The sequence below is a fragment of the Sinocyclocheilus grahami genome, unplaced genomic scaffold (genome assembly GCF_001515645.1).
Source record: "Sinocyclocheilus grahami isolate Dianchi unplaced genomic scaffold, SAMN03320097.WGS_v1.1 scaffold29.1, whole genome shotgun sequence".
NCBI lineage: Eukaryota > Metazoa > Chordata > Actinopteri > Cypriniformes > Cyprinidae > Sinocyclocheilus > Sinocyclocheilus grahami.
The window spans coordinates 1,612,091-1,632,231 of NW_015505208.1; the positions used below are offsets into that span (position 1 = coordinate 1,612,091).

The 20,141-nt window shown below is 36.8% G+C and overlaps 1 protein-coding gene across 2 annotated transcripts in view; it reads left to right on the forward strand.

Moving 5' to 3' along the window:
- Positions 1 to 20,141, forward strand: part of LOC107570628 (neural cell adhesion molecule L1-like) — a 65,408-nt gene that overhangs the window by 37,217 nt on the left and 8,050 nt on the right. For both annotated transcript variants that reach the window (XM_016256889.1, XM_016256883.1), the window contains exons 2-16: positions 5,963 to 6,217; positions 7,721 to 7,735; positions 9,505 to 9,607; positions 11,483 to 11,676; positions 13,465 to 13,587; positions 13,686 to 13,856; positions 15,275 to 15,389; positions 15,481 to 15,665; positions 15,940 to 16,071; positions 16,932 to 17,075; positions 17,305 to 17,416; positions 17,642 to 17,808; positions 18,161 to 18,320; positions 18,422 to 18,546; positions 18,760 to 18,861. In XM_016256889.1, the coding sequence (XP_016112375.1) occupies positions 6,094 to 6,217; positions 7,721 to 7,735; positions 9,505 to 9,607; positions 11,483 to 11,676; positions 13,465 to 13,587; positions 13,686 to 13,856; positions 15,275 to 15,389; positions 15,481 to 15,665; positions 15,940 to 16,071; positions 16,932 to 17,075; positions 17,305 to 17,416; positions 17,642 to 17,808; positions 18,161 to 18,320; positions 18,422 to 18,546; positions 18,760 to 18,861 (1,972 nt within the window). In that variant the 5' untranslated portion in view covers positions 5,963 to 6,093. The remainder of the gene's footprint in view (positions 1 to 5,962; positions 6,218 to 7,720; positions 7,736 to 9,504; positions 9,608 to 11,482; positions 11,677 to 13,464; positions 13,588 to 13,685; positions 13,857 to 15,274; positions 15,390 to 15,480; positions 15,666 to 15,939; positions 16,072 to 16,931; positions 17,076 to 17,304; positions 17,417 to 17,641; positions 17,809 to 18,160; positions 18,321 to 18,421; positions 18,547 to 18,759; positions 18,862 to 20,141) is intronic.

A 20,141-nucleotide genomic window follows, 5' to 3' on the forward strand; every position in this document is an offset into this window, starting at 1 on the left:
GCGAAAGAAGTTTCTTCAGATTATAAAAAGGTAAAAAAGAGATGGTTCTTTAAAGAACTTTGACTGAATGTTTTTTTGTGAAACCAAAAATGGTTCTTTAATGGCATCGCTTGAAGAACCTTTTAAGCACCTTTATTTTTGAGTGTAAATTCTTTTGGAACTACAGATGCACTGTAAACTCTAGATTCCTTAAAAAATAACCGGCTTGTAAGAGTCATTTGTTCATGATTTATACTACAGTACAATGGTCACAGTGTGTGTCGTTTACGTCTTAATTGAAAGCTATTTCTTGCTATTATATCACCATTCATGCTTTTTACTCTGTCACATTCAGTACAGACTGCAAACAACTCGGGTAAATATAATTTATTTTGCTCTGTCGATAAAGATTCAGCAGCAATGGTATAGATTCACTGTGGTCTAGTAAACGCTGGTGCACATGTTTAAAAGACAGTCCATTGCACGCTCTCCACAGAATATTGACTTTTTATTAGTGAGCAATAATTACTGCTTTCGCTACTATTGTCTGAGAGTAATGAGATCAATGTAATCTGTATTCTAGCATTCCATGCACACTATTGTGTGGAGCTTGTCACCTTGGATTAGGTCTATTAGTATTAAGGCGTACTAGTATTATTTTCCCTCTGCCTTGCTTTATGAACTTAACCCTCGAGTTACCTGCAACAGGTTCATGCAAATTAGATGCTGGCCTTCAAGAAGACAGTTGAATGCACAGAGAGGGTCAGTCTAGTCGCGGACCAAATATATGGAGAACAAACTGATATGAATTATGAATTTAGGTGAATTCAGGGCAAATTGTACCGGCAGGGAAGGCCAGGCTATAAATAATTTACCCTGCAGGGGGTCTCTGCAAATTACAGGCCCCCCTCTATATCTGCTTGTCTTCTGCCACTCCTCTTTTTTCCCATTACCTTCAGTCACCTATCTCCTCCCCCTCTTTTTTCCCAGTCCCTCTTTCTTTGCCTTCAGATCTGTGCTTCTGTTGCTGTCCGTCGCTTGGCTTTCCAGACAGACAGACCCTCGGGGAGGTCTTGAGGGTGGAGGCAAAGCATGTATTCATTTATTTCCCTCCTCCGTCTCTCTCTCCTCCAGTCTTTGACACGCATCTTCACAGTTGGAGGTGGTAAATATTTAAAGAGGAGGCATGACAGAGCCCAGCCCTTATAAACACATACTGGATAAACACTTTTAGTGCTGCTGCGGTTCTGCAAAACGGCACAACGCAGGGTATTGTTTGAAGAAATCGTCTGCGTGTGGATTAATATTTGCAGTTTTTTGTTTCTGATTTTAAATGAGTGCGTTAGAATACATATTCTCACTAGTTGCTTGGGGGTGCAGGGGAAATAATTATGCAAGCACATGATGATGTAAGAACAGATAAGCGATATTAGATCTTAAAACAGTGAAGTCTACATATGGTTTCCTGCTGGTTTTTCTTGCAGCCTGAAATAGACAACTGAGACACTTCTTTGTAATTCACATGTCCGCAATTTGTGCAGTGGTTTGTTGAAGATACAGTGGCCCAGTATATACTCTACCGTTCAGCTGTTTGGGGTCTGTAATATTTTTTAATGTTGAAAGAAGTCTCTTTCAACATTATCATTACAGTATATTGATATTTTGACATTCAAACATTTTTCTGTGTGCATTAACTGTCCAAATATATTGAGACCACTAATTATTTTTAATTATTTAAATTAATAACTGAAGAGATTTAGACAAGACAAAAAATAAGAATTAAATAAATAAATAATTTTTTGTTTTAATTTGACCTGAACAATGCCTAAACACACTGAGTAAAGAATGAATGGCCAATTATTCAATAGTTCAAAAACATCAATTGTGTGACTTGTATGTATGACTTCATCCTAAAGACTTTGGCTTCAACAATGTTAGAAATACAGACAATTTATTCATAATATAGAACCATCATATCCATCAGTATAACAGTAGAATTAAAGGCCCATTTACAGTATGATCGAATAACCTCAGGATCAAATAAGGGCAGGTTTTACACTGCTACAATTCTACCATAATCCAGGAATAAGGATACCAGACAAATAAGTTGTTTAGTTTACAGCTCTCAGCTCCTGAAATACAGTATTCAGCAAGTTGGTCCCCTGAAGATTATATAACCTCCTTATATAGCCTTCTAAATATACAACTTTCTCACTATCAATGTACTTAAATAAAAACCTCCCTTGTCTCGTTCCAAAGTTCTTGCATTTAGAAGAAATAAAAGCTATGATCAACACAGCCTTTGCTGTGATTACATCAACTTTCTGTCATGATATGATTCATGTTTTCCACTGAAATTCAAGCAGTATATGCTATGAGTGAAGTGACATGCTCCATTTCGCAAAGATAATTGGTTGTTTTTCAGTTGCTTCAGGGTTGACATTACAGAGTTTGTTTATGTGGAATGGTGCATCAATTCTCTGCGATGCTGAAAGCATGCTATGTTTATTATTGTTTATTTAAAAAAATTTTGTATGCACATCTGTTCTGTTCCACTGCAGGGCATCAGCAACGTTTAGTCTATGACCTTCGGTAATGAGGCAGGTGACAGGATTAGATACTATCACCAACAGCTGCACAGCGGCGCTGAGAGACCCTGACCATTGTCAATCTCCCTCACATCAGCAATAGAGGCCATGTAAGCCGTGATAGACAAGGTTCTTATCAGCATGTTGGGGTTCAAGTAGTGCCTAGAGCTCATTTCATGGATATGTGACACTCCCCTTCGATTCCACACCCTCCTTTCTTCCTCTGTTCCCTGCAAGCCTGTCATGCTTGACTTGGTCAACTAGTTAGTGGCTGATGCTTGATCATACGTTACTGGGCACGGTTTGATTGGCGGCTAGCTCCCTCCGGAGCGGCGGTGTGACAGGGCTAATCGGACTATGCTCAGCACCTCTCAGTGCCAATGAAATCTTCAGGCCCGACTCGATTCATCCTCATTTGATGGCATTTGTTAAAGGCCAACTGAGGCTAACCTGGCATCTAATTGGCTGCTGGTAATTCCCCTCCCCCTCTGATCAGTTCATACTAATATCTGGAGGACGAAAAGAGAGGAAAGGTAACTGATTAATTGGGCAGCTGTGTGATTTAATGGAGGAAGGGATTACTGTCTCGGCTGTCATCTTCTATCACCCCTTCTGCTCCGCCTCCTTTTCTTATCTCCTCTAATTCTTGCCTTTGCGATGAGATGTGCAGGCACAGTGCCGATTCGAGGTGACTGTGCTTAATGAGCCACGTAATCCAGGATTGAGGTGCTACACCAACATTGTGTATGATCTTCCATATGTGACCTATATGTAACATTATGTGGGCTCGAATGCTGACTCAAATGTTCCAGTAGCTATAAAAATTTCCAGTAAATATCACTTCTCCTCCTACAGTTTTTTTTTCTTTGTTGAAAAGACCTGCATTTTATATTTGGGATGCTGATGTTGTGATACCTCTGTTCACTTGTAGCATTAAAAATGACTGATTTTAGTTTTTAGAGTTTTATTTTTAATGTATTTAGACAAAATTGTATGGAATTTTAGATTGACCCATTTATCAGATATTAGTCAGAACAAAAAAATATATATTTAAGGTTACTATACATTAAGTATTAAATATTTAAAGTTTAGCTAGGCATAGTTTATTTTTGAGGGTGGAATCTAGTGATCTAAATGATTTCCCACACAAATTTCGCAACAGGTTCAAGCTGGTCATGAGGACTTTCCATGTTGACCTTACCATTATTGTTGAAATACAAGTCATGATTTTTATCGTGTGAAACAACATTTCTCAACAATATCATTTTGACCTGGTGTGACTTTTTTTCAGGAAAATATAGTAGCTTTAGTTTGAAAGTGACTTCTGTGTTTCATACATCACTACACTATTGATAATAGATGAGGGTCTGTTTTTTTGTGACCACACTTTTAGACGGAATTCTGACAGAAATCACTTTCTTTTTTTTTTGTATTTTTAATTTATTTTGACAAAATAGTATATATTTTATGTTTTATGTATGGGGTCTTCCACTAGAGGCAGCAGAGGTGGCAGGGAAGAGGGTGGAGACCTGTTCTCAGGGGCCTCATGGGACTGTGATCCAACCCTGTGATGCTTGTCCACCAGCTACACCAAACCACCTACATGAAACAGCTTGGAAATTCATGCTAGTCCGAGTCGGTCTTTTCAGCAGGGTTATCTTTGTGTGTGTGGGAGAGTGAAAGATTATGCTTTACTCCTCCTTCAACCTTTCCTTCCGCTCCAAGGTCACTCAGCTCCAGGGTTTGGCACCAGGAGGGTACAGCGGTGCCCAGCTAAAGATATGCATAGCTGCCAGCTGCTGTCAGACACGCTGCACCCAAGCCAACAAAAATATCCACCTCTCGCTCCTTATTTCATTTCATCCTCATTCTCTGTCTGAAATTTTTATCACACATCCTCGGGGAGCTCATTTTTGTGCAGTAGTGTGATCAAGGCTTGTGAATGAAAAAAGATGGTTGTTTGATCCAGTGATAGTGCTGATCAATGGAGCCACACACGCAGGTCTTTGTGGTGTCATTTGGCAGGCCCAAATACAAATGGAGAACTCCTCCTGCAGAGTATCTCATAAGCCTGTGGCGTGAGCCATAGCTGCTCTAATAGATGCTTATCTTCTCTTTTAAAGGGGCTCCTCAAAAAGACCCAGACATGTTTTTATATTCATCTTCCACCGGCCTTCATTCATCATTATGTATTAATGATCCTGACCATTAAGGTCTGCTGAGGAAATGCATTGAGTAAATTGCTTTATGAGATGACTGTGGATCTGAGATTGCGATCAGAACAATTTGCCATGTGCTTGCACTTATGGTCACTTTATCTATAAAATTACGTCTGGTATTTATATCAATTGAATGTATTATGTCTTGCTCTGTATTGAGTCTTTTAGGAATAATATCAAGGCACTTTAAATAGTGAAGTTCCTTGATATAAAGATTTAGCTGATACAGAATATTTTAATGTTATGACTGATAACTTAATTTTAAGTATACACATTTTATAGAGTATATAAAAAAACTTTTTATAGATTAAGGTAAGCTCTGATATTACTCTGCCAATATCAGATACAATAATAATATTTATTATTATTGTATTATTATTATTATTAGTATTAGTAGTAGTAGTAGACAAGTGGTACAAACAAATAAATGAAAATTTAAATATCACCATCATTATAGTATTAATGCTACTACTACTATTGCTACTAATAATAGTAAAAATTATATATAATACATAGAATCAGTATTAATATTAGAACCAAAATTAAATACTGATATTAATAGCATTATTATTATTCAAAATATAATATTAATATAAATAATGTTATCTTAACCAACAACAAGTACCATGGTACTACCATGGTTGCTGGACTTTTTTGAAGTACTGCGGATTACAGTGTACTGTAAATGACATTAATTTGATAATTATTGTGCACCATGGTATTGCCGTCTGATACCATCACTCTACCACGGTACCACCACATTATATTTTGTAATAATTGGTCATTAGATAATAATATATTTTTAATGTAATATATTAATGCATTTGGCAAATGCTTTTATCCAAAGCAACTTACATTGCATTAAGTTCAGTACATTTTTATCAATTAATGAATTCCCAGAGAATCGAATCTGTGGCCTTGGTGTTGCTAATGCCATGCTCTACGGTTTGCTCTTCTTTATGCTCACAACATATGCACCTCTGGTTTTTACTGTGCCCCCAACTCCACCCCTCTCTCTTCCTCGACCTCTCACTCTGTCCTTTGTCTCTTGTCTTTCTGGCTCCCTCTGTCCTGGGCCATGTGGAGGTCTGAATGGTTTTTCTCTACACACGTGGGTCTCCCCCTCCTGCCCCTCCCTCCCTCACTCTCTCTCTCTCTCCCTCTCGTCTCTTGCAGTGAGAGTGCATCAGGAGGGTGTGGACCTGAGAGAAACCTACAGGAAGAAGAAACAGTGAAGATTGCTCTTCTCTGACTGGGATAATCACAGATTTTTCTGCCCGTTGTGTTTGTGCCTGTCAGCAGGTGCAATGCCTGCCACGTCACAACAGCAGGTGGGCAGCAGGGGGCGATGCGCTGCTCTCCTGCTCCCTCTCCTCCTGCTATCCGTGGCTCCCAGGCCTGGGAATGCCACCATCAACATCCCATCCAAATGTGAGTACAGGATTTTACATTGCATTCAATATGCATGTGCATGGTGAGTGTTTTTTTTATTTGCATTGATTGTTGCAGTATTATAATGTTTGCTATGTTATATTGTTATGGTTAAAGAGTTAAAAAGTGCAGAATGAGCTGTTTTAACAGAATTTAATTGCTAAATTGATTATACTATTGATTCGAGTGCCTAGTACAGGCCTGATTATAAAGGACATTCAAGCATGCAGTGATTGAAACGCACCTGAGCAGGAACTGTAAACATAGCAGCTGCTACAAGTTTCCTAAAGCTATAAACAGCACTGGGTTTGTTGCTATTATTGTACATCTGCAATTTAAGATTGCAGCTATGTATCATTGTATCAGAGAATCTCTTTCCCCCCCCTCCAAACACACACACAAAAAGAAGAGGATGAAAACTGCAAAACAGTAATGCACCAGAATGAGATGTCAGTGAAGAGTTACACCTACATTAAAGGTCACGCTTTCTCTTGACTTTCAATTAGTGACCTTTAAACAGGAAATGTGGATATGGATGTGACCAATGAGATCGATAACACACCCACATTAAAATGTTCAGACAGAAAACACAGCCTAACTGGGTATGTCCCATATGCTAATTCTCTGATCCTGTCTCATGACATTCAGCATGTTTGTTTTCTTATTAAGTTGTTGGGATGCAGGACCAAGCAGTTTTGCAAAAGGGTGGTTGAATTGAAGGAAGGAAAATAGCTAGATAGGGAGTTTATTTTAGCTCTGCTTTGCCAGCATCTTGTTATCTCTAGTGTTCCTCTTGTTGGCCAGCTGATCTATAGTCCAGGTGTCTGAGCTGGCATCATGTGTTTTCTTTGTTTCGCCTCCAAACAGTGTAATCATACCATCACAAACATGTGTTTCATTAAGAAAAGGCTTAATACAATCGATGTGTGTGAAGGTCAGGTTTTGCCTTCACTGTTGGAGCTGAATGTCCTCATGAGGATAATAAAAACCTGAGCCAACTCATAAGGAAAACAGCCTTATAAACGTTTAATAATGTCTTAATGAAAATCTAAAAGTGCTAAATGGTCTCTGTGAGGGGTAGGGTATAGAAAATGTAAGTATTTTAAAAATATTCAAACAGAAAACAATTGAAGTCAAAGGAAAGTTCACACCATGACTGAAGAACAAACGTGTGTCTATACTTGTGTGTGCCGAATTTCTGGAAAAGTCCTTGCATATCCAGTTAAACTTCTAATCCTCTTTTGAAAAAATGGTTCAGAAATGGGACAATTAGTGTCTTAATTAAAATCTAAAAATGCCAAAGGTGTCTGTAGAGGTTTGAGTTAGATGAAGGGTGCTGTAATTAGCTTAATTTAAGAGTGATAGATGTATAGGTGCAGTTTATGTGTATGTGTCCATGCTTCTAAATGTTCAGTGTAAAATACATGAGTGCATGTTGTTGGTGTGCATTACTGCAATTTAAAAAGATTTCTTCCCCCCCCCCCCTGCTGACTCAATGGACAGACAAAATAAAAGATTGTGAGTATTTCTGGCATGTATAATGTTTTTGCATGTACTTACTCTACTCCACTAAAATTTTCTGGACTCATTCCAATAACGGAAGACAGCCTGCAGCAACAGCCAAAACCGATCAGCTGAGAAATTTGTTTGTTATATTCAGAAGTGTGTGCAGATGAATGATTGTGCAGAATTCAAGGGTGCATTAAGGCATGAATCTTTTAAAATGAATGATTATCTTCCGTAAAGGCACGAGAGATGGACATGCCTCCCAGTTATAATGGTTAATGGTCCATAAGATGGTCCATCACCAGGGATTACATAAATTTTTAAACAATGCCCTTTTTTAATCTATGATTTTTCCTCCTTGTCCACCTGTTTTTGCCATTAAAATTATTGATAAATATGCTTTATACAGATGGATGGATGGATGGATGGATGGATGGATAGATAGACGTATGGATTGATGATGGATAGACGGCTGGACAGATAGATATGATTTGTAGGATGGATGGATGGATGGATGGATGGATGACGGATAGACGGCTGGACAGATAGATATGATAGATAGATGGATGGATGGATGGATGGATGACAGATAGACGGCTGGACAGATAGATATGATTTGTACAGATGATAGATGGATGGATGGATGGATGACGGATAGACGGCTGGACAGATAGATATGATAGATAGATGGATGGATGGATGGATGGATGACAGATAGACGGCTGGACAGATAGATATGATTTGTACAGATGATAGATGGATGAATGGATGGATGATGGATAGACGGCTGGACAGATAGATATGATTTGTACAGATGATAGATGGATAGATAGATAGATGGATGGATGGATGAATGACGAATAGACGGCTGGACAGATAGATATGATTTGTACAGATAATAGATAGATAGATAGATAGATACGGACGAAAGGATGGATGGATGACGGATAGCCGGCTGGACAGATAGATATGATTTGTACAGATGATAGATAGATACGGACGAACGGACGGATGGATGGAAGGATGACGGATAGATGGCTGGACAGACAGATGGATAGTTAGCCATGTAAATGTCTGAACTGCATAATGAGGATCACTCTACCCTTTCCCAGACATCAGTGTTGTTATTTGTCTAGTATAAGCGCTTGTTTATAGCCTCGGTGACTCTGTCCGTAGATTACATCACTAATGCTTTATGCTCTCGCTGTCTGCCTCTCTTATTCATTCTTCTAGTCTGTTTCTTCCTGCTCTCGATGCTTTCACAAGCCACTCATCCGTAAAACAACCGACACTTAGAGAACATCTCAGGCTCACCTAATCTCCATGCATTACCTCTGCATGCTTTACATTGCACTCTTCATTTCCCTCTTTTCACTTGGGAGTTTCTAATGACATGCATGATATTCCATTTCCCGCATATGCCGATTGGGTCTAATTGAGTGTGTGCTTTGGTGAGAAGCAGGGGCACTTGCATCAGAACAGAACTGAGGTTTAGTGGGAAACTTCACTGAAGTCAGTGGCGCAGCGGATCATTAAGCTGTTTTGAATATTGCTGTCATGTGATTACAGCAGGTCAACGGAACGACTGCTTAACTACTGTGACTTATATGCCTTCCCTTTCCACATCTGAAGTGACTAACAAATGAGCTGAAGTTATTATAGCTCTGTGAAAATAGAAGTCTATTTCTATTTTTAGGGTGTTGCTTTGCTAACTTCACAGCTCGCAGAAATGTAACTGGTTAATTGAATGTTTGCTGTGTGATTGTGTACTCTCTCCACAGTGAAAAGCCCCCCAGTGATTACCGCTCAGCCGGAGTCTGTAACCACCTTTTCAGCAGATGACATCACACTCACCTGTGAGGCAACTGGGAATCCCCCGCCCACGTTAGTATCCATAGCAACACAGTTATATAATTTGGTAACAGTTTCCTTGAAGCCTATACAGTATATAATGCTTTTATATATTGCTTTGTATTTTGCATTGTATTCTTTCATAAATAATTGTAACCACTGTTGCAATACACTATTATACTAACCATTTCCTAGATACACATTTAAACTTATCGTGCATTATGATACTATATTATGTCTTTTAAAGACGCCATAAAATCAAAATTGATTTAGTCTGTTAGCTGTCTGATAATGTCTGTTAGCTTTGAGGCCTATATGCTATTTAAGACTAGGAGTGACACTTAAAAATAAAATGAAGAAATCAATATTCAGAGTATGAAATCAAAAATCAAAATGTAAATGTATTAAAAGAATTCAAGCATAAATAGACATTTTAATTCTCTTTAAACATGATTTAAATAGCTTTTATACACATTTAAACTTATCGTGCATTATGATACTATATTATGTCTTTTAAAGACGCCATAAAATCAAAATTGATTTAGTCTGTTAGCTGTCTGATAATGTCTGTTAGCTTTGAGGCCTATATGCTATTTAAGACTAGGAGTGACACTTAAAAATAAAATGAAGAAATCAATATTCAGAGTATTAAATCAAAAATCAAAATGTAAATGTATTAAAAGAATTCAAGCATAAATAGACATTTTAATTCTCTTTAAACATGATTTAAATAGCTTTAAATATGTCTGTTGATTTGTAAATGTATCTTTTTTTCTATTTTATCCAAAAGAAAAAAGAACAGACCTACCAGAACATTTTCAGAATTACAATCAAGCTATTCCATTGGCTGTATATATTTGAACATTATAATATATGTGACCCTGGACCACAAAACCAGTCATAAGTAGCATGGGTATATTTGTAGCAATAGCAAACAATACACTGTATGGGTCAAAATTATCGATTTTTCTTTTATGCCAAAAATCATTAGGATATTAAGTAAAGCTCATATGAAGATATTTAGTAAATTTCCTAGTGTAAATATATCAAAACTTAATTTTTGATTAGTAATATGCATTGCTAAGAACTTCATTTGGACAACATTAAAGGCGATTTTCTCAATATTTAAAATTTTTTGCACCCTTAGATTCCAGATTTTCAAATAGTTGTATCTCGGCCAAATGTTGTCCTATCCTAACAAACCATACATCAATGCAAAGCTTATTTATTCAAAAAATTGAACTTTGTGACTGGTTTTGTGGTCCACGGTCACATATTGTCAATGTGGTTACAGTTATTTAATTTTTTTTTATGTGTATTATAAGGTATTATAGATTCTGTTTTAGTACATTATATACGCTACCATTCAAAAGTTTGGAGTCAATAAGAGTTTTTAATGATTTTGAAAGAAGTCTCTAATGCACACCAAAGCTGCATTTATTTGATCAAAATACAGCAAAAACTGTAATATGGTGAAATATGATTACAATTTAAAGTAAATGTTTTTTGTTGAAAAAAGAATTTTTTTTTATTGTAGTATATTTTAAAATGTAATTTATTCCTGTGATCATTACTTCAGTCTTCAGTGTCACATGATCCTTCAGAAATCATTCCAATATGGTTTCATTTATTTGAAACAGAAAACTTTTGTAGCAATATTCATGTATTTAGTGTCACTTTTGACCAATTGAATGCATCCTTCCTGAACAGTAGTAGGCTAGTAGCTAATAATTCCTTTATAAAAAAAATTTTTTTTACTTTCACCAAACTGTTGAACTGTTTTTAGATATATTTTATTATTAATTTAAAAAAATGATTTATTGCTATAGCGATTTAATTTAAGGATGTTATTTTTCTCTGTTATGTTAAAAATGACTGTTATTTATTTCTTATCTGCTTCATTGCTAGGTTCCGCTGGATGAAAGATGATGTGGAGTTTGACCCCTCTAAAGACCCTGAACTCTCCGTGTCCAGAGATTCTGGGACCTTCTCGTTGACAGCCAAAGATGGACCCATTCACCAATATCAGGGCAGATACAACTGCTACGCGTCTAACGTTCTCGGCACGGCGTTGTCTAAAGAGGCTCGCATTGTCACAGAGAGTAAGTCGCTCTCATCACTGCAACATTATAAAGCGACACACTTATGACTGCCTGTTTGATATCCTGACGTTACCACATGCAGTGAGTTTTCTGTAGAGAAAATCTGGCGCGCAGCAGATAGCAGCCCAAAATCAAGCCCCCTGCCCCCTGTTGTGTCATACGCACAAAATGACATTTAGAGGAAAATTACAGCTCATTGTGTGTGCCAGTCACACTAGCAATTCGAATGAATAAAAATCCCCAATTGCTTCCCAATTAGCTATCAAACAACACTTTGTACGGAAAAACAACAACAAAACAATTGTTTTACTAGCTATCTAGCAATCTACCTGTCTCCTTTACGCTATCCCAACCTCTCTGCCAGTTTCCCTGACAACGGTTACCTCAGAAACCAGTGCGAGTCGTGTAAGTGTGTCAGCGGGGACGACCACTCGTGGGATTAATATGTGCAGGAAGTGAGAGTACTCAGCATGAGCGGGGCTAACAATAGCCCACATATTATGAACTCCACTCGCAGCTGGGGCTGGCCACATTAATATGTGCATCATCACACACCTATTTCATATCATGACAAGCCAAGGCATCTTCTGAATAATGTTGGACTAGTTATGTAGTTTTTAATTGCATTCTGGTGTTCATTTGTTTTGTCAGCTGTGCTGTGGATAATTACTTGCTAGCTAATTAACACACTCCGGTTTCTCACAAGATAAAATGTATCTGAAATTGTGTTGTAAACTGTGATTTTAAAACTTCTTCATACACAACTGAGATTGAAAGTTTAAGGTCAGCTAAAAGTTTTTTTTTTTTTTTTTTTTTATATATAAAGAAATTAATAATTTTAGTCAGGTTACATTAAATTGATCAAAAGTGAAAATAAAGACATTTTAATGTTACAAAAGATTTCTTTTTTTAATCAGTGCTGCAGTGTTATTTTAGCATGACTGATTTGTTATAGATTTTTATTACAAATTTGAAATTATTTGTATTTTCTGTTTTTGTTTTGTTTTTTTGATTGTTTTATTGTGTGTTTTTGGAATTTGTGTTAGTTTGTGTGTGTGTGTGTGTATCATTGTGTTTTTTTTATTATAGATTTTATTAATGTTTTGAGATTTGTTTGAATTCTGTTTTTATTTTCGTTTTAATTCATTAGTTTTTTAGTGATTATATTGTGTTTTTGTAATTGTGTGTGTTATATATACTGTATACATTTTATTTTTTATTTTTAGTTATTTTAGTACATAATATTAAATGAAAATGAGAATGCCTTGGCAGCTAGCTAAAATAAAATAAGCTTAAGTTTTTTATATATATTATAAGTTCAAGTTTTATTATATTTTAAATGTTTAATTTCAGTTAAAGTTAATTTTATTTCATGTAATGCAAGTTTTTATGATTTTAGTTTTAGTGAACTACAATAATCCTGTAATGCTGTTCTTTTGAACTTTTTAGTCATAAAATAATCCTGAAAAACAAAATTGTATAAGGGTTTCCACAACAATATTAAGCAGCACAAATGTTTTCAATATTGATAATAATATGAAATGTTTCTTGAACACCAAATCAGCATATTAGTATGATTTCCAAAGTATCATGAGACACTGGAGTAATGGAAGATAAAAATTCAGCTTTGCCATCACAGGAATTAATTTTTTTTTAAACATATTACAGTAGAAATTAGTTTTTAACTACTGTATTTTTCATCAAATAAATGCAGCCTTGGTGAGCATTAAAAAAAACTTTTGAACGGTTGTGCAATTTTGATTAATTCTCTTCTCTGTTCTCTTGCAGACACTCCCACTCTACAGAAGGAGAAGAAGGTGTCGAAGAAGGTGGAGGATGGAGAGAGTGTGGTGCTTCCCTGTAATCCTCCTAACAGCACTGTGGCTCCGGTCATCCACTGGATGGACAAGAGTTAGTCTGTTTTTATCCTGGTTTATCCATGTTAAACATGAACCATATCTCAGCAATATCTATATATATGCATCTATGTCTACGTCTTTTTCTCTTAGAGCTGCGGCACATTCAGCAAAACGAGCGTGTGATTCAGGGTCGTGATGGAAACTTGTACTTCTCTCATGTGACTGTGGCAGACAGTCGAGAGGACTACACCTGCAACACTCAGTTCCCCAGCGCGCGCATCATCGTCCTCAAAGAGCCCATCAAACTCACTGTTGTCCCCTGTAAGCATCAAGACTGTCCTTGACCAACCTTTGCTTGCCCTTAAAAACTTTTAGCCTGAACAGAGGGGAACGAGCAAGACATTGAGTTATTTTTAAAATAACACTGTGTCTTAAGATGCAATGCCAATGGTGCAAAACACTGACAAACAGTGAGACTCAGTGAAACCAAAGATGTTTGTTTGGTGTATATATACACATAGACTAACAGAACAGATGGAGTGAAAGAAAAGGTCCTGTGTAGGGATGGGCAAAATATGGGATATTCACAATGAATTAAAAATTATTTTGCTGGTGATATAGATCATTTATGCATTTTGAATTTGCCATATCTTCATATCATAAAGAGCGTAATTTGTTTCCCAAGCTGACTGTTTTTGCAGTCATAAAAGCAAAAAGTTACTTTGTTACTTTTGTTTCATTCAGTGGTTAATTTGCATATCTATCTATCTACCTATCTATCTATCTTTTGGTCCGTCTGTCCATCTGGCCATTCATCATAATCCATCCGTGCATTGTTTATTTTGTTCTGCCTGTCCATTCATAAAATTTTTCTTTTATCCTGTCTGTCCATCCATCCATGATGGATCCATCCATACTTTCTTTTGTTCTGTCTGTCCATCCGTCCATTCATCATGATCCATTCATCCTTTTTTGTTCTGTCCGTCCATCCATCCATCCATACTTTCTTTTGTTCTGTCTGTCCATCCGTCCATTCATCATGATCCATTCATCCATCGTTTCTTTTGTTCTGTCTGTCCATTCATTAATTGTTTTATCCTGTCTGTCTATCCAGCCATGATAGATCCATCCATCCATGTTTTTTTGTTGTCTGTCCATCCCTCCATCCATCTATTGTTTCTTTTGTTCTGTCTGTCCATTTCCTATCAGTCCATCCATCCATGACGGATCTATCCGTTGTCTGTCCATCCCTCCATCCATCTATTGTTTCTTTTGTTTTGTCTGTCCATTTCCTATCAGTCCATCCATCCATGACGGATCTATCCATCCATCTTTTCCCTTTTTTCGTCTGTCCATCCATCCATCCATTAATTATGATGCATCCATCTATCCATCGTTTCTTTTGTTCTTTCTGTCCATTCATTTATTGTTTCTTTTATTCTGTCTGTCCATCCATCAGTCTTTTCTTTTATCTGTCTGTTCATCCATCCATCCATCCATCCATCCATCTTTTGTTCGTTTGTTTTATCTATCCATCCATCATCCATCAGTCTGTCCATTTATTTATCATTCTTTTGTTTTTCATTCTGTCTATCTGTCTAATGTCATAAAAATGTTAAGATATTAAGCTGTTTTGCCCAGTCTTAGTCCTGTGTGAACACCCGCTTACTGCAGCTGTAATTGTTTACCATGCCCTCTCTCCTCATTTCCCTCAATTCCGTCTTTGTCTGTATCTGTAGCTAACTCAGTGGTGCGTAACAGAAGACCACAGATGATGCGACCCACTGGCTCCCGCAGCTCCTACCTGGTGCTCAGCGGCCAAAACCTGGACCTGGAGTGCATTGTTCAGGGCCTGTAAGTCAAACCTGCTCTGACCGTGTGTCTTTGAGAGTTACTTCCTTGAAAAGTGTCCAGTATGTTTACATCCTTTTCTCTTACTCACTAGCCCCTCTCCCAATATCCAGTGGATCAGGAAAGATGGAGTCATGTCTGAGTCCCGCACATCCAAAGATAGTTATGATCGAGTTCTGCGCTTTAAGAATATCTCAGAGTCTGACAGCGGCGAGTACCAGTGTACTGCCACAAATCTGCAAGGCATAATCACTCACACCTACAGCGTCACTGTAGAAGGTACTGTATGCTTCACACTGCCAGATCACATCCTCTCCAGATTTAGATTTAGATGTGGGGTGTGAACTTGCGAACATCTATGGGAGGATGACTTCAAAAACAAAAAACACTTCAAATTAAACTGAACAATCTCAGGCAAGAGTTACAGTGTGAACTTATTAGTGTATTATTGCTTGGTAAAAGCTTTTTTGCTATCTCGCTTCCCTTTCAGAAGGTTGTATATAACTGTTGGCTGAAACTTTTCGTGATTAGTTTGTGTTTTGTTGCGGTCTAGCTGCCCCATATTGGACTAAAGTACCAAAGAGCCAGCTATATGCCCCGGGAGAGACTGTCAAACTGGAATGTATGGCTGATGGCATTCCCAGCCCTGGGGTCACCTGGAGCATCAATGGCAATCTTCTTACTTGTAATTGTTTCACTCAAGACACCTTCCATTTAGTAATACAGGGTTTCCCAAACTGGGGTTTGTGAGGAAACTGCAAGGGGTTTACGACTTGATGAAAAACTGATTAATACAATTATAAAACTGTAAAAATGTTGTTTTTGTAAATAAAAACCATAAAAAAAATACTTTAAAAAAGTTTGTTTTCCTGCATGTCATGTGAACATTAACTGAACTTTAACCATGTGAATGTTTTCCTAAATTATTGAAACATTAACTTAAAATCTGAGGAGATACTTGAAATAAATATTTTAGGTCAAAGTGGTTCAGCTCACAAAAAATGATTTGGAATCACTGGTTTAAAGTTCAGCCAATTTTTTTATTTATTATTATTTGGTCATTAAGTCAACCTCATGTTGTTCTAAACTTGTATGGACTTCTGTCTTCTGTTGAACACAAAATAAGATATTTTGAAGAAAATGGGTAACCAAACATTTGCTGGTAGCCATTGCCTTCCATAGTAGGGAAAACATACTATGGAAGTCTATGGCTACTGGCAACTGTTTGGTTACCAACGTTCTTTAAACAATCTTCTTTGTCATTCAACAGAAGAAAAAAATCACACATGGAAAAGAACATGAGTTTATTTAGTTTATTTAAACTAAAACTCATGTTGTTCCATGTATTACTTTTTTTCTTCTGTTGAACGATTTAGATTTTCTGTTGAATTGTAGGAACAACGTGAGAGTGAGTAAATTATGACAAAATTACAATTTTTGGTTGACCTATCCTTTTAATGTATATTTTGCTTGTATATGTAGAATAATATTTGAGACAATGGTATATGACCTTGTATTGACATACTGAGGTGTCGTTTTGCGTAGATATTGACCCAGACCCCAGACGCAGAGTGAAACATGGTGTTCTCACTCTGAAGAATGTGGAACTCAGTGACACTGCAGTGTATCAGTGCAAAGCAGTCAATAAGCACAGCTCTATACTGATCAATGCCTACGTCTATGTTATAGGTAAGGGAATTTTCAAAAACAGCTCTTAAAAAGCTATTTTTGTTGTTGAGCTGGCTGAGACAACATACGAGTCCAGAATATTGTAGATGTATGGGTAAACTACCCTAGCAACTGCATAGCAGTATGCTAACAACAACTCAGAACACCTTAGCAACTGTCATTGCTATTTTCTTTTGTAGAAACTAAATACATTTTCTAGTTTCTAATGTTTTATATTTGGTTTTTCTAGAACTGCCTCCCCAGATTCTGACAGAAGATGGTCTGATGTACTCTGTGGCAGAGGGACAGATGATTGAGCTGGCTTGTGAGACCTTTGGCTCTCCTCTGCCTAATGTCACATGGTGAGACAGACTCGATCCTGTGGGGTGTCCCTTCCTCACATGCCAGAACTGCTCCAGCCAGCTGTCCTGATTATTGTTGGGGGGAAGCTGCTTTGTGGGGAATCCATTAGTGGAAATGGGAAAAATCACACTCAATAGTCAACATTTAAATAAAAAAAATATTGGTGTTCTTGAAATTTTGCATCCATTTAAAAAGGCTAAAATGAATATTTTGTGTGTTCACAGGGAGGGTGAGACCTGGGGCGCTCTTGTAGCCAACCCAAGGAAGAGCCAGTTACTCGATGGCTCTCTGCAGATCAGTAACGCATCCCTCAATGACAGTGGCCAGTACACCTGCACTGTCAGCAACAGCAAAATCACCATCACCATCACCGCTGAGCTGGACGTACTCAGTGAGTTCCACATGCTTGAATATTCATTCTTGATTTCATTTCATGCTGTAGGTTTCATTTCAGGCTGTAAGGATCATTGCTTGTGTTGATTAATATTATAAATAATATTATTAAATATGAATACTATGTGTATAGAGTTTTTTTTATTATAACAAAAAAAATTGGTTAAAAATATAAGACTAATTTGGGATGTATATTCTGAAAGTCTCTTATTATCTTTCATAATTTAGTTTCTTGTGGATTTTTTTTTTTAAATACTAAAGTTTTTTTTATTGAAACACAAGACACAAAAAAAGAACATTTTTTGCTTAAAATGTAGCTATTTTTTTACAATAGAAATTCTGTCTAACAGATAAGACAGTCATTGTGAAACCTCCACGGGCTCTGCGAATCCAGCGGGGGAAGCCCGCTACCCTCACTTGTGAGTACCAGCTGGACTCCAGGCAGGACACCCCTCAAGTCCAGTGGAGGAAAAACCGACAGAAGCTCACAGAGTCCTCTGATTCAGACAAGTATGCTTTTATACCTTCGTTTCCCTCAGAATGCTTCAAAAAGGCTTAGTTTAAGCTGTATAACATGATCTCATGAACATTATTAACCATAAATGTCTTAGGTACATTATAGACGAATCTACCCTCATAATACCTGATGTCAAAGAAGAGGATGAAGGGATTTACACCTGTGAAGTCATTACCACTCTGGATATAGCTGAAGCGAGTGGCTCCATCACTATCGTTGGTAAGTAACTTTATAATATGGCCATTTCTAAACCTTTTTACGTGTTTAGATCTATATTGCTGTATGTGTATTGCATGTTGTATGATAATGTGACCTACAAAAGGACATGTTTTGCTGTAGGGCAGATTATAGAAATAACCTTTGAAAACCATAGATGCCTTGTTTTTATTAGCATCTTACCCCCTGAGCTCTTTGTCAACCCTCATTCACCAGACCGACCAGACCCTCCGACCCAAATACAGATGACCGAACCTAAAGACCGCAGTGTCACTCTCAGCTGGACACCAGGAGATGATCATAACAGTCCTGTGCTAGGTACCGTATGTTTTTCCTGTTTAGGCAACAGTTTAAATGCACACAGTCAGTATTTGATGCATGTCAAGCTTTTGTGCTACTTATTGATCTTTTCCCCTTTAAATGTCAAATGTTGTATAAATTTATGGTTGAGCAAATTGTGATATTACAAGTCATCTAAAAAAAAACAAAAGTTTTGAACATTTTTGGACACTTCAGCCACATTTAATATGTATAAATGTCATTAAGTTCACAAACAAAATATCAAACCAATATCAAACCACATTTTCTCAGAACTAAAATATCTACTATAAAATAGATTTACTATAAAATGTACTATAAAGTACCAGTAATTTACCATTTCAGTCATTTAAAAACACGGTCATGATTCTCTGATGTTGGTAACTAGTCACAGATATGACATGCACTTACACAGATAAAATATTTTGTATTTATTTATTTTTATGATTTAATTCAGTTTTTTAATTTTCATCAGTTCATGATTCTCTGATGTTGGTAACTAGTCACATGACATGCAAGTGAACAAATACAATATTTTTGTATTTTTTAAATATATTTTTTGTATTTGATCTTGTATTTTGTATTTGTTTTTAATAATTTACTTCAATTTTGAGCTTTTCATCAACTCATGAACCCCAGTTTCTTAGTGTGCGCTTTCTGTAAAATAAATGCCTTTTTTTCATATTTCATATGTAATGCAGTTGCATTCATACATTTTTTTAAGTGTGTGTGAAGAGTCCAACACTTTTTGGGGGGCAGTCTTTGATAAAATCAGTGACATTTCCTCCTGTTCTATGTGTATATGAATGTGTTTATATATATATATATATATTCATCCTCATGTCGTTCCAAACCTTTATGATTTTTTTCCCTTGGAACACAAAATATATTTTGAACAGGAGAAAAAAGTGAATTGGAGACTTTTAAGCTCCAAAATAGTCAAAAAAGGTTCAAAAGGAGCCCAAATGACTTTCATCATATTTCAAGCAGTGTCGGAAAGTATCTAACTAAAAAAGTAGTGATGCTACTAACTATATTTTTGGTAACATTATTAGTGGTGTAGAATGTCTGATTCATTTTAGTGAATCAGTTCATCCTCAACGGTCCTCTCTCTCATATGCAGCATTTCAATTCCATTTCAGTCCTCTCTCTGTCTCTCTCTCATACATTGTTAGTGTTGGAAAGTCTGTTTATTCAAGTCAATTAATTCATCCTAAATAGTCTTTTCTTTCTCTGTAGTGTTAAAGTCTGGCTTATTCTAGTGAATCAGTTCTTAAATG